Here is a 14,905-nt window from a genome sequence, read left to right as displayed (position 1 = left end):
ATAGAGCTCCAGTAATTTATCACTTGTGTTATGCAAAATGAATTCACGCTATGCATATTTGTATAGTTATATTGTTTTGATTGTCATTTATATCAGTGGATTCATGGCTCCTATACCACAGTGAGATATAACCATCACTTACAGATTACTATATGTGTCTCTATGTGTTATGCTGTCTGTTTCCACTAGATGGCTTTATCTAGTACTAGCTTCATCCCAGGGGCACTTAATGCATCATAATTAACGTACTTTTTGCATAAAATATAGCAATTTGCGAAGTTTTGATTTATTAAAATATTGAAAGTCTTTCAGTGGCTGGGGGCTGTGTCTCCAAGTCCCTGCTTCTAGTAACTCAATGCTGAAGCTGGAACCCCCCTTCAAAAAATCCTGGCTACGCCCCTGCTATCAGTAAGTATTCATACAATCTAACTATTTCTATAATGATAGAGCAAACAGCTAGGATTAGTTTAGCTAGTTTTAGCAAGTACTATTAGGCCTGCATCAAATATGCCAGCATAATAAAAGCATACAGTAATAGACTGGAGTGTTATGCCAGCATAATGCTAGCATATGAGATGAATATTTCAAACTGTGGAGCTCAATTCCTTGAAAATAGATTGATACTCTCTAATAGAGCAGTTGCAAACTGTAGCAGAGCATTTAAATGCATTGCACATAGCTCTTTAAATTGATACACTCCAATAAAATTTCACTTTGTAGTGAAATGCTCTTATAGAGCATTCACTGATTAGAGTGTTCTACAATTGTTGTAAGAAATGTTGCTGACCTAGAAACACAATGCAAGCATAAAGGGAATACTAAAAGCACAATAGGTCATAGAGATTAAAACAGCAAGTATAAAATTCTAACATTCACCTCTAAAATTCTAAGACAAAGTCATAGAGATTAAGCTGGCTGGCATGCCCCCCATAGACGTTTAGTCTCATTGCTATAGTTTAAACACCCACACTTTAAACTGAAGCCTATAAGACCCTAAATCTGACCTGTGAGTGCATGTGTGTGTGTGCATGCATGAGTGCGTGCATGTGTGCATATGTAGTGTTATGTCCTATAATGTTGTAGTCACTTGCTTAATTTAATTACTTGTATGTTGCAGGTCAATTGTCATCAAAGGCTGAATTGGAACAGCAGTTTAGATATCAACATAGACGTTTTCAGAAAGGTACTGTATGTACATCAAAGTGATACAGCACAATGGCTAGCATTTCCTACATATACAAGATCACCCCATACAAGGGCTAGGCTGATCTGGCTTCTTAAATCATAAGTATTATTATACCTTTGAAACAAAATCAGCCTTTTCTTTCATTTTACACACTGCTTGAAGGTTCTTAGTTTACTAATTTGTTAAGATGCCTTACTGTAGATATACTGATAGTAAAGTGTCAGTAAACTTAAGTATGTGGAACATAATTATTTTACTAAGTTTTAAACTCTCAGTAAAACATCAGTGAATGCGGGTTTACTGAAAAACTACTAAAATAACAAACAATTAACTGTTCCATGTACTGGGGATATACCACTGTACTAAACTAAGATACTTCAAGCAGTGACAAGTGTAAAAATACATATAGTAAGATGCTTTATGTTGGTACATGAAGTGTCTTATGTATGTACTGTATAGCTTTGCATTTACATGATACTTAGAAAATATCATAGAAAATATCACATTTTCTATCAAGGCTACTTTAAATTTTAGATTACTCACGGTCCTGAGTTACAACTGAGTGATTTCAAAGCATGTGTAACACAGAGCTTTTCTGTTTGTGTATGCTGTAGTCAGCCACTACCTATAGAGTGGTAACTAGTGAATAGTCCATCTAATTTCTACTACTGTACCATATATTAGCCATCCAAATCACCAGAAGCTTATTAATGTACTTATAGTTTATAGCCTCTAATCTTTATGCCAGACATGTCACATGGTACATACGTATGTTAGTACTGTATACTAGGGTCATGAAGGTCTGGGCTTTCCTGTCCTGAAAACCAGCCACACTTTTTCTTCACTATGTGTAGCTTGGCATTTCAGTCCCAAAAATGCCTTCAGAGCAACCCAAAAATCTTTCCATAAATTTCTATGAATTTTTACGATTAATTTCACTGCCCTCACCCAAGCATAACTTGACTATGTTTAAGGCTACAGGCTTGATGTCTTCACTGTTTGATGTCACTTTGGCCTGAGATGTTCCTTTCCACCAACCACAGTTACAGTGCTACATCATAGGCATCAGTTTTACTTCTGATGGATATTCATGGTGTGCATACTTTAGTACTGCTTAATCATACAGTACAGTAGCTAACTGTATTAGTATTGCACCTTCTTACAAAAAAGATCCTTAACCAGAAACCAGCCTAGCTCTCACAATACATTCATGGTGCCTTAGCTGTTTTGGTAAAGTGAATCAGGGAACAGCAATACTTCTGATAAATTGCTATACACGAATTTGAAATATATTTGACAAATTTTTTTATTGACTAACTGCCTGTCTGAATGATTCCTTTAAACAAATCCAATTCAATTATGGTTAAGGCTACAGGCTTGATATTTTTTCTCTTTAAGATGTTACCTCAGCCCAAAAGGTGACTTTTGGCATGCCATACATGTACATACATATGAACTTACCTTTGTCCTCTTTTGTATCCCATTTTTCTCATTGACGTGTGATGGCTTCTCTATGCAGTTGTAATGGAAATTATCTGTATTTTCCATAATGACTGGATCAATTTCAGAGGTGCTTCTTGTAAAGTTCTTCATTTGTAATGCACTGTAACAGGTTGAACATGAGCTGAAAATGAAGCACACTGGCTACTTCACTTTTCGGCACGCACTCAGACAAAAACTTTAAGTGTGGCTCCATGTTTTCTTTTGCTACTATATTAATTATCATAATTAATTATGTTACAAAAATAAAATAAATAGAAGGAAAGTTTGAGGGATAATAGCAATAAAAAGTAGTAAAACAAGGCAAGTTGCCTACACCTGCAGACATATACATACTAATAGACATTTAATCCATACAGTACCTGTAATTCAGTTATGGATATAGGCTAAAGCAGGGATTAATGTCCACTAGTGTATCTGTACATGTAGACAACCTCCCTTGTTTCGCAATGTTTTGGCTATAATCCCTTAAATTTTGTAATATTATGCTACATACTTGTATTGATAACATTGACCTTTTTGACTCTTGTGACACTATTGGAAACACAATTGTGTTTGATTGTTTGATCAAACATCCATAGTAATAAACTGCATGCAGCCACCATGATGTCCCTACCTGGTGTGTTTTGTTATTCAATAACAGACTATTTATAGCATAATTTTATGAATAAAATTGTAGTGTTGGCACTGTTTCTTTCAATAATAATTAGGCATTGAATACCGACATCCACCTCCACTACCACCAAACTACGTATGCCGAGAAGTGCTACTGGATGACATTGCTAAAAAATTGTGCATGATTAGCGATCAGTGTACCTATGGGGTTACCGTAACTCTTGTTGGAGTTGGTGGATTTGGCAAGACCACAATTATCACAGCCTTGTGTCACCATCCTACTGTGCAAGAAAAATTTAAAGATGGATTTTTACTTATAGAACTAGGACAACAGTCAATAGATCCTATGGTTAAATTAGCTCAACAGTATCACTTGTTGACTGGACACAACCTCCGATTTACTGACCTTAATCATGCTAAGCAAGAAATATTCCAATTTACAAGTGATTATTGTCGTAATCTTCTTATCATTATTGATGATGTGTGGTATATTAAAGATGCTGAACCAATAGTAAGTGCATTTAGCAGCTGTAAAATTGTCCTCACCTCTAGAATGAATGAAATTGACCAACATATTCCAACCAAACAGACAGTTACTGTGGGTCCAATGGAACAAAGTGAAGCTATTGCTCTGCTGACAAAGGATTTAGTAAGTATTGATCAACTCTCACCTGAGAATGTTACCTTACTTCATGACCTAGCTCAAGATGTCCATTTATGGCCATTGCTACTCTGTCTAGTCAGAGGACAGTTATCCTACTACTCAAAGCGTTACAATAAATTTGACCACAGAGCCATTCAGAATGTTCAAGCTCACTTATATGACAAAGGTTTAACAGCTTTTGATAAAAATTCGATTGGTGATATTAATAACAGTCGTAAGTATGCTGTGCAAGTTTGTATTGATGCATCTTTGGAACTGCTAACTACACAACTAGCAAACAGAATGAAGTCATTTTTATTGTGGACTGGCATGGGAACTTCATTAGCAGCAAATGTGTTACACACACTGTGGAATATATCCGAATTAGAGGCAGAGACTACAATCAAAGAGCTGTGGACCTTTGGATTGGTAAAATTCTTAGAAGTTATAATACCTTTTACCAATGACAGGCAGCAGTGTCTGGAAGTTCATGATGTTATTAACCAATATATTGTTGAGAGCATGAGCCTAAAAGATATTTTAACTTTTTCACCACATGGCCGGTTAGGTACTGCAATTGCAGTGATTGAAGAAACAAAATACTTTGTACAGCATTCGATGGAAGTGGAAGATGTAGCAACATTGCCACTGGTAGAATATCTTAAATTTCAGCTGTTTGAAATAGAAAACAGAATTATACCAATCCATGTTAACACATACAACAAGTCTTCTATATTTGATCCTCATTATATCAGAGTTGCACTTCAAGCAGTACACAATAAATTAATGAAGTCACCGCATCAAATCAAGTTGTTTGTGGGACAGTTTGCAACACTGATGAAGGACTCTGAAAAAGTATTAAGAGATGTTCACCCACTGAACAGAAAATTTGGTCAAAAGGTTCAACATTTACTCTATAAAAAGGATTATGCTGGCATATGTGATACAATAGAATATTATTGCAGCAATTATCCCGTTGGATTCATTGCTGAAAAAGGTGTAGAAATAATTAATAAAATTATTCCTCTATGCACTGGTGAGTTGCTAGATTATTTTAAATGGCAGTATGAAGAGTTTCAAAAACTAACACCTCAGTATCACCAAACAATGGCAAAATTAATTCCATATATCAAATTCTATGTCAAGGTGCAAAAAGAGGTAAAACAGTCATTGTTAAAAGGATCACCTTATGCTGAACTTACTTATTATTACTTCAGAGCTGGCAAGTACACAGAAGAATGTGAGCAGCTAGAAGCTAATTATCTTATTAAGCTTCAAGAAGTGTGCCCTGATTACGTACTTTCACAGCTACAACAATATTCAACATAGACTCTTGAAATATCACATACATTTGCATAAATATGTTTATTACTAAGTAACCAAAACATAATCAGTATTTCCTTTAAACAAAACATTTGCTGAATTATGTTCTTGCTTCGTGTAAAATAACTTTAGAAGCAAAATTCCTAATTGTAGGGTATGATCACTTAGGGTTTGCCTGATATTTATATATATATATATATATATGTAATAGTTATATACCATGAGCAAGAGTGCTTTACCTGATATATACGCACAAGCCCGAGGGCTAGTCTGTATATACAGGCAAAGTACGAGTGCCTAATATGTTCTACTTTAGCATGTAGACTCACCTAATTGGCAAAATCTGTAGTTGCTATACCCTTCTCTTATATAGGGAACCAAGTAAGCTGTGATTGTGGGATTGAATTTGCCAAACAAACTGTGATTGTGGGATTCAATTTTAATACATCAAACAGTAGTTTGATTTTATTATTGCTAATATAGCAATTTTTAAGAGACTAGTGTTAATTATTTTACTTTAATTGCTACATTTACGAAAGTTAAAAAAAACCTGCTGTTAATGTATTAAAATTGAATCTCACAATCACAGGTTGTTTGGCAGAATTCAATCCCATAATCACAGCTTGCTTGATCCCCTATGTAAGAGAAGAGGATAACAGTAAAACATCAAAGAAATCTGATGATTTCTGGATATAGTGTGCACACCTATTAGATATGCAATGTCTCAAGTTAGCGAGATATACACACTGGTAGCAGTGCGTATATATATCTTGTTAACATTTTGAGTCAGTGCGATATGTGATATATAATTATATGCACTGGCTTTCCTTTGATCTGAGCACTGCTTGAAAGTTCTTAGTTTACTAGAGTGGTATATCCCCAGCATATGGAACAGTTAATTGTTTGGTATTTTAGTAGTTTTTCAGTAAACCTGCATTCACTGATGTTTTACTGAGAGTTTAAACAATTATGTTCCATATACTTAAAATTACTGACATTTTACTATCAGTATAACTGGGTACAACTACAGTAAAGTAGCTTAACAAATTAGTAAACTAAGAACCTTCAAGTAGTGGAGGTGTGAAAGTGGTACATATATATATATATATAGCATACGTACATGCATACAAGTATTAGCTCTCTGTATATATATATATATATATATATATATATATAACTGATACACCCAGGAGATATATATACAATATGCAGTGAAGCTCTTAGAATTGCACTGAATTAAGACGAACTGCTTGCTTTTATTGGTAGCACATTCTATTGTAGCATATAGATTCACAGACAGCTTATAGCATATAGCAAGGTAGATGAATCCTATTTTGTGTGCCAAGAAACAGAGAATTAATCAAATATGGAGAAGACTGAGTGTGGTACTTGACTAAACATTGGGTAGCCTGCAATTTGAATGCTGGGATATGAGGGATTTTTCCTTTCCATGGCCCATTTTCTGTTTCACCTTATTGGTTGTGTTATAAGTATGTCAAAGTTTACATATTTTAGGTAACTCAAAGGTTGCAGTGCTAGTTGCTGTCAGATCTTCAGTGCTGCATGGACACTGTAAGGTAAAAAGTAAAATTGCTTCATCAGGAATGTAGCTAAAATGTGCAATTTAAATTCTTTTAATATATTTCATATTGACATAGTTATAAGCAAATATCAATGCTTTCGATTTCGGTTACCCTGATCTATTATAGTTATTCATTTTATAATAATATAAACAAAACGCACAGTAGTAGCAAGCAATATATTATAACTAGTGTAATAGCAGCAGTAGCAATAGCATCTAGTAGCATAAACATTAGTTAGTATAATAGTAGCAGTATAGGCAGTAGCTATAAAATAGCATGCAGCAGTATATATATAATATAACTAGATATAGTAGGAGTACTAGTAGAGGCAGTAAGTAGTGACTGCAGTGTATGTAGTAGCAGCTATATAGCATAAAGGCTGTAGTAGTTAGCGTGTCGTGTGAGCAGCGGCAGTAGCAAGCCCTGCAGGGGCGGATACAGGGGGGGTCAAAGGGGGCTCTTGACCCCCCCTCCAAAAATTTTAAGTATACCAAGATCGAGATACTCTAATAGAGCAGTCACTCTAATAAAGCAGTCACAGTATTAGAGGAGTGTGTAGTGAGCTATGTAAGGATTTTTATGTACTTTATCAGCTATAAATGCGTGGTTGGTGAGGTGGGCAACTATTGCCAGCTGGCTGTGACGTTTTATTTTATTTTTTTGGTCTCACCTTATCAAACTAGAGACAATGTATTGCCTCAGTTCATTTTTGACACCCCTCCCCCCCCACCCTTTCCATAAGTCTGGATCCGGCCCTGGCAAGCCCTGCATTGGGTTACAGTAGCAGCAGTATAGCAAGTTCGTTGTATAGTATATCAGCAGCAGAAAGGTATATAAACGCGGGTGTTTGGCGTGGTAGCTATAAAAACTGAGAAGCTGGCAGGGAAACATATATCACTAGCGCCTTTGTAGGGGAAACACGCATCCCTAGTGATATGTATACGGGGAAACACGGATCCCTAGTGATATGTGTGCGGGGAAACACGATACTTGGGGAAGCACATATCACTGTGACTCCGGAATAGTTTCAGGAATAATAGGTATGTGTGATAATCAGGAATTATGCTAGCATTTTGAGGTGATTATAAAGCTTTAACAGTAGGAAAATCTGCAGATTTCATGCACAATTCCGTTAAAAAAGATCGAGATACTCTAATAGAGCATTCAGAAACTCTAATACAATGGTAGCTTAATATTTTTTCACTGTGAAAAAAAGAGGGATATAACACTGTTAAAAATGAAGTGCTATGATAGCACCTAAAAATGCTATGGTAGCACCTAAAAGTGCTAAATTTTGACTGCTCCAGTCAAAAAATAGCACCTAGAGGTGCTACCATAGCACTTCACTTTTAACAGTGAAGATGGTATTTCCAATGGCTTATTGAATACAAAAAAGCTTAATATAACCTGTATTATACTAACAATCTCATGTAAGGCTTTAGTTAATGTGTTAAACATACTGAAACCATATATATGTGATGGTATAGTGTGGACATTATACTAGATATAAGCTATTTCAGGTAATGTGGTAAATAAACTGAAACCATATATGTAATAGTATAGTATGGATTATACTAAAGTGTAACATGAGTATAATACAGGGTTTATATTAAGGCTTATTTGTATTCAATAAGCCACTGGAAATACCATCTTATATCCCACCTTTTTCACAGTGTTTGCTCTAATAAAGCAGTCACATTGAAATGAAATACTAGTACAGCAACCACCTAAAGAATCCCAGACTATTTGAAGCTTAAACATCAATGCAAATGGTGGCATTATTAGCCAGTTAGGATGGCATAATTTTGGGAATAATGGGCAATTCTCAAAACCATAATAGGTGATTTTTTGAACACAGCTCAAAAGCATAATGCTCAATTTTTGGAGCATAATAGCCTCATGCTTAGTGACTAAGCGATTTACTAAACCTGTAAATGAGCCATACCATAGTCTGAATATCATATAGTGCAACCAGGCATAAACTACCAAAAAATTAAATTTTAAGTTTTGTTCTTTTATGGTTGCTCTCATATATCTGTACCTATTTTAACACAGGTTACCATGGAAATGACCACAATTATTCCACAATTTGTATGTTTATAGTTTTCGGTCTTTGTACCTAGTTTATATACTTTTGATTTTGTTGATAATTTTGTAACAGATGATACTGTAGCTCTCATTAGGTCCAACATTTTGTAATATAGTTACCAGATTTTTGAAAATATGTTTTTAAAGAGAAAATTGCAGCAATTTTCATAGGGTTTCAAAAAAAACATATCCACATACTTCAAAATTTTACATAATTATACTCATTATTTACTAAATGAAGATAGATCTGTCTAAAATTCGTAGTAGGGGATTATTAAACTTTTGTTTAGTTTTTGTTTTGTGACACTGTGAACTCAGATTATGGATTTCTCAGTGAAATTTGTTTAAAACCACTACAAAAGTGTGCTCTGAGACATTGCAAACATGTATAACCATAACAGGGGAGTAAATTGTGAAATACTAATGAGCATACCACCACTATGACAAAGATGGGATATAAGATGGTATTTCCAGTGGCTTATTGAATACAAACAAGCTTTAAAATAAATCCTGTATTATACCCATCTTATGCTTAAGTATAATTCATACTATACTATTGCATATATGGTTTCAGTTTATTTACTACATTACCTGAAATCAAGACACACGGTAGTGTGTCGTGTAGCCAAGAAAACCGGCGACCACACCATTCAGGACACATGGTAGAAGGTCGTGTAGCCAAGAAAATTGGCGACCACACCATGAGTATAATAATACAGGAAGAAAGAAAACAGCTTTTTCATGTGTGCATAATTCCATGGCCCCTTCTCCAAAGCACACCATTTTTGCATTATAGCTGTCCCCCAGATAGGGTACGCCACACAGCAAATTTGATTAAATATAGGAGTTCAAAGTTTCATTTTAATTTCTTTGTTTTTTTCTTATGCCGTACAAGGGCTTTGATTTCTTTGCATACACTTTGCAAAAATTGCTATAAAATGCAAACATGTAACCCGATTGCCTTGATCTTTGACACAAATAAAAAACGTGTAACGGTGGATTCATGTACCAAGTTTGTTGTGAAGCTGAGGAATATTCAAAGTGTTATGAGCATTTATTCATGTAAAAAAGATAAAACTTCTGTCAAGGCTACAGGATAAACCGAGTATAGAAATAACTTGAATTTGAATAGCAATAGAATTACATGTGACAAAGTTATAAAGCAAAAACCAAGCAAGTGTAAAATTGCAGAATCGAGATACTCTTAGACTAATAGAGCAGTCACCGCAGGGTAAAAAAGGTGTGTAAAAATATCGAAAAACAAAAAAAAAACTTGCCAGAATTCGAACCAGAGACCTCCATACCTAACACCTGCATCCTTTACCACTGAACCACTGCTACCTTGGCTGATCACATCACTTAATTTCTGCTTTATAAATGAAATTTCTAGTTGAAATCTGCTTATAATCTAACTTTTGTAAGTTCATAGATCTACCAATAGAAGTACTAGAACATTCTATGAATGTTCTATTAGAAGTCATCAAACAATGTGCACTCTATTAGAGTATTACAATAATATTATCAAATGTGACTGGGCCTGCAAAAATAGGGCATGTTGGCACACAATTTTTTCCTACTTTTTCAAACCTCCATCACTCATAATATTTTATAACATTATGCTATTGTCATGCAAATTTCCACTCTTAGTAAGCATTTAATTGGCTTTATGATGCAAGTTACAGAATGCAAATATCCTGTTCCAGTACTGAGATATGACCTGTTGTGTAATGGGGTGTAGTTTGTGCCCACATGCCCTGTTTTCACAGGCCTGGTCACAAATATTGAATTAAATCATGCAATGAAATACATTTATAAGTCTGTCTTCAATAATCATCATGGTATCTACATAGAAAAGAAGAAATGTGAGCAAAAACAAACCTCAAAGTCAGCCAATGGCTGGTTTTGGGGCTTATAAAGTCCAAAAAGAAGTGAAATCCACACAAAAAAAAAACAGCCAAGCTGTGAAAAAATCTTGTGGCCTAAAAAAGCCTGGGTGAAAAAGTTGTGAAATCAAAGGTGGCAGCCAAGAAAATAATGGCTGCAATGATGTTTTTCCTAAAAAAAATTTGTAATGGCTGTGAGCATTGTTAACATTTATTAGCATTAACATCATTGCAGCCATTTCTTGGCCACCACATTTGATTTCACAACTTTTTTCAACCAGGATTTATAAGCCCGCACCATTTTTTCACAACTTGGCTGTTTTTGTGTGGATAGCTTAATATATCTAATAGAATGCCGACACTATACCATCACATATGTGGTTTCAGTATGTTTAACACATTAACTAAAGCCTTACATGAGATTGTTAGTGTACTACAGGTTATACTAAGCTTTTTTGTATTCAATAAGCTACTGGAAATACCAACTTATATCCCTCATTTTTCACAGTGCACTGCTTGAAACATTGCATGACAAAGTACATACAAATTCGAAATGCCAAGCATCTGTACTCTAGGTGCTCACAATTACTTCACAACTAGATCTATTTGTTTTGATCAATAGGGAATCTGTGCAAATGATGGTAATGTGAACGTATTAGATTTGTGGGAACAATATAGTATGAAAGCTGATGTGGTTTAGCTACAGGTAACCATAATAACTTATGCGTCACATGTTATTCAGATCTGGTAGTTTTGTCAGAATCCTTCATTATTCATGAATCAAGTATCATGCATCCTCACTGTTGTGATTTAAAATGCCTTACTAAATCTGTGATCTTGTTAGCTAAAAGTTTTCACAGTGTATGCAGTTAAATTAAAATACTATTATTAGCTAGTTTCATAAGTATTTGTGTACGCATTTGTGTGATTGGAAAATTAACCAAACAACTCATTATGTAACAATAATAATCATGTACTGTAACTACACTGTCAACATACATACTGTATCACACATTCAGTGTACACATTATAGCCATTATGTACTAAGTGGATTAACAAAAGTTTACTCAATGATGATCAAGAGTGTACTGTAGCTGGACAAGAAACACAAAGAGAGATTTTGGATAAAAATGAACATAATAATTGTTTACATTGATGTCTACAACACATGCAATGGTCAAGTGTGTGTGTGTGCACATGCAGCATATTCAGCTATTGATAGTGACTTCACAAAAGACAATTGTCAAGAACAAGCCTGTTATTATTATTATTATTATTATTATTATTAGCACTTTACAGTGACCAGCACTGAAGGTCTGACAGCAACATGTGCTGCAGCCTTTGGATTACCTAACCTAATTTCAAGGACTTAGAGCTAATGACTTGACTTACTGACTGACTGATAAGGTGTAACAGAAAAGGGGCCAAAGTAAGGAAAAAAATCCCTCCAACCCCAGGATTTGAACTGCAGGTCACCCAATGTCAAGTCGGGGCCACACTCAGTCTTCCTCCAGGAGGGATGTTACAAGATGGATCCGAGATGAGTATTTTGGGGAAGATCATCTGCTCCTTTGTGAGGAATATGATTTCAAGCAAGTTATTAAATGTTGTCAGGCCACAGTCATTTATCACTCATGAAAAGCACCATCATAAAACCTTACCTGAAACCATAGATAATTTGTCCCTGTTGACATGAATCTGATAAGTGCCACCTCTTCTACCCTGATTTCACGTCCCCTATGAAATGACCGTCAACTTATGTATGCTATTTTTTGATGATAGCATAATATAGTTTAAAAGTCTTTATATCTTTGTGATGGCTTGTTATTCACTGCAGTGTGTCATGAAGCCATTCATTTGGTGACAGTGTGTTTGAGCGGATAATTTTTCTGATAGCAAAGAAAATTGGTATAAAATTCAAAACAACACAGAACTATTTGGAAGACAATCCAAAACATTCTTTACAACAAATGAACACGGTGAGTATAGGTAATAAGCAAAAATTGGTAGTTCTTATAAGAATGATAATATTATGTCTGAAAACATGTAGCTACATAACAATGACACACCAGGAACTACGTAAGTTAAGAAACCAGCGTGTCTGTGTAACTTTCACAAGCATAATAATTCATCGAACAATAATAATAACAAATCACAAACAATATAATTATAGAACCAAACAACAACACTACAACAAACAAAAGGATGATTTTGGTGTGAAACTATAGTGTTTGCTATAAAGCAGGAAATTTTGATAATTAAAAACAAAATTTGACGAATTTTCACTTCATCAGTATTGATAAATTAAGCATTGACAAATATCAAGAAATGATAAATCCTACATTTATTTTTAGGGGCACTTAAGTACTTTTTATGAATTATAATTGATGAATTTAACTATTTCATCAAATTCATTAAAGTCAAAATTTCTATTATCCAGGCCGTGTGGTACAAAAGAAAAAATGCCTCTGCAAGCAATCCAGGAAATTGCAGTATATTACCAGACTGTAGAGATGAAATGACCGTTCTGCTTCATTTTCAGGTAGACCGTCTATGCACTACTTCTATACAGTGTTACTAATGAAGAGCCTCTGCAGCAAGAAACAACATGCAGCAGATCTGCAATTGAGCTGGGCTTGTCATTTTGAAGGTCCGGAGGTTGCACCAGGATTGATATCCTGTGGTGAATTTCAGGCATTTTATACTGCTGACATAACCAGTTTAACTGGTATAACGTGTACTTACTTATGTAAATTTGAAATGATATGATGCTACAATGGCTGCATACCACAGAGCATACAGGTTGTGCAGGAAAACTACAACAACTTCATCATCAGTTCACTGAAATTCTACTACATATACCTTGTAATGATTATAAAGAGATTTACTGTACATGATAATATGTTGTACAGACAGTACCGAGCACATTATTAATGCAGGAATAACAGAACCAATTTTATGCATACATATAATATGTATATTGGACAAGATTAATATTTCTGTGCAACTTCATCTCTTGATTCATTTCAAGCAATAGCATTATTTTTGTTAGCTACTATACATCATCTTGATCTCATATCTCTACTATTTTTGACACTAGATTCATTTACTGTGTGTAACTGTCATCTCAGATCAAAGGGAGTTGCTGTAAAGCTGGTCATGTTTCACAAACTTATTATTATACATACTGAATGGCACCAAAAATGTATAACATCTTGTTACATAATTTTATGGTCACAAAAACCGCTTTTTTGTGTGTGGGCAGAGAAATAAAAGGGTCTGGTCTATCTCTAATAGAATTTTTGTGTAGTTGGATCTACAACTTTTGGGGATCATTGATTAGTGGTGATGAATAGCAAAGGCCTGTACTTTAACGGAAACACACCAGAGTTCCTCCACACAAAATATACTACAGATGCTAAAATTAGACTAATTGATGACTTTAGTGCACTCTGCATTGATTGGGAATCTATGTCCCTCTCCACTAACACGTTGCTACCCATTCTTACTCTTATCGATGTAATGCAAGAACACCGACTAGAACAGATAGTTAACCAATTCAACAGCAAAATATACTTGATCTGTTCTTTTTGAATCACTCTGATGATAAGTTTACTGTTGACATCTTACCTGGCCTTGATGATCATGATATGTGACCGGGCCTGCGAAAACTGGGCATGTGGGCACAAACTACACCCCTTCACACTACAGGCCATATCTCAGTATTGGAACAGAATATTTAACTTCTGTAAATTGCATCATAATGCCAATTAAATGCTAATAAAGAGCTGAAATTTGTATTGCCATAGCGTAGTTGTATAAAAAGTTATGAGTGATGGAAGTGTGACAAAGTAGGCAAAAATCATGTGCCCACATGCCCTATTTTCACAGGCCCAGTCACATATTGTTTATGTTGATATTCAAGTGTAGTACCAAATAAATAAACAGAGCTGTAGAGAGATATACTTGTTGAATGGCACTGAATTTAGCTCTCCTAAGAACAGTAGGTGAGCTCTAGATAAAATTCAAGGATACAGCTCTACATAGTATGAGGTTACACATACCACACAAGCTCACTAGAACA

The 14,905-nt window shown here is 34.9% G+C and overlaps 1 protein-coding gene across 4 annotated transcripts in view; it reads left to right on the top strand.

The window, feature by feature from the left end:
* LOC136247192 (uncharacterized) overlaps positions 1-5,358 on the top strand; it is a 39,885-nt gene extending 34,527 nt beyond the window's left edge. For all 4 annotated transcript variants that reach the window (XM_066038830.1, XM_066038833.1, XM_066038829.1 and 1 more), the window contains 2 exons: positions 1,118-1,183; positions 3,397-5,358. In XM_066038830.1, the coding sequence (XP_065894902.1) occupies positions 1,118-1,183; positions 3,397-5,273 (1,943 nt within the window). In that variant the 3' untranslated portion in view covers positions 5,274-5,358. The remainder of the gene's footprint in view (positions 1-1,117; positions 1,184-3,396) is intronic.
* The last annotated feature ends 9,547 nt before the right edge of the window (positions 5,359-14,905 follow it).

Source organism: Dysidea avara, chromosome 2 (assembly GCF_963678975.1).
Source record: "Dysidea avara chromosome 2, odDysAvar1.4, whole genome shotgun sequence".
Lineage (NCBI taxonomy): Eukaryota > Metazoa > Porifera > Demospongiae > Dictyoceratida > Dysideidae > Dysidea > Dysidea avara.
The sequence above is the reverse complement of the archived record's forward strand: the minus strand, read 5'-3'. Positions and strand labels throughout refer to the sequence as shown.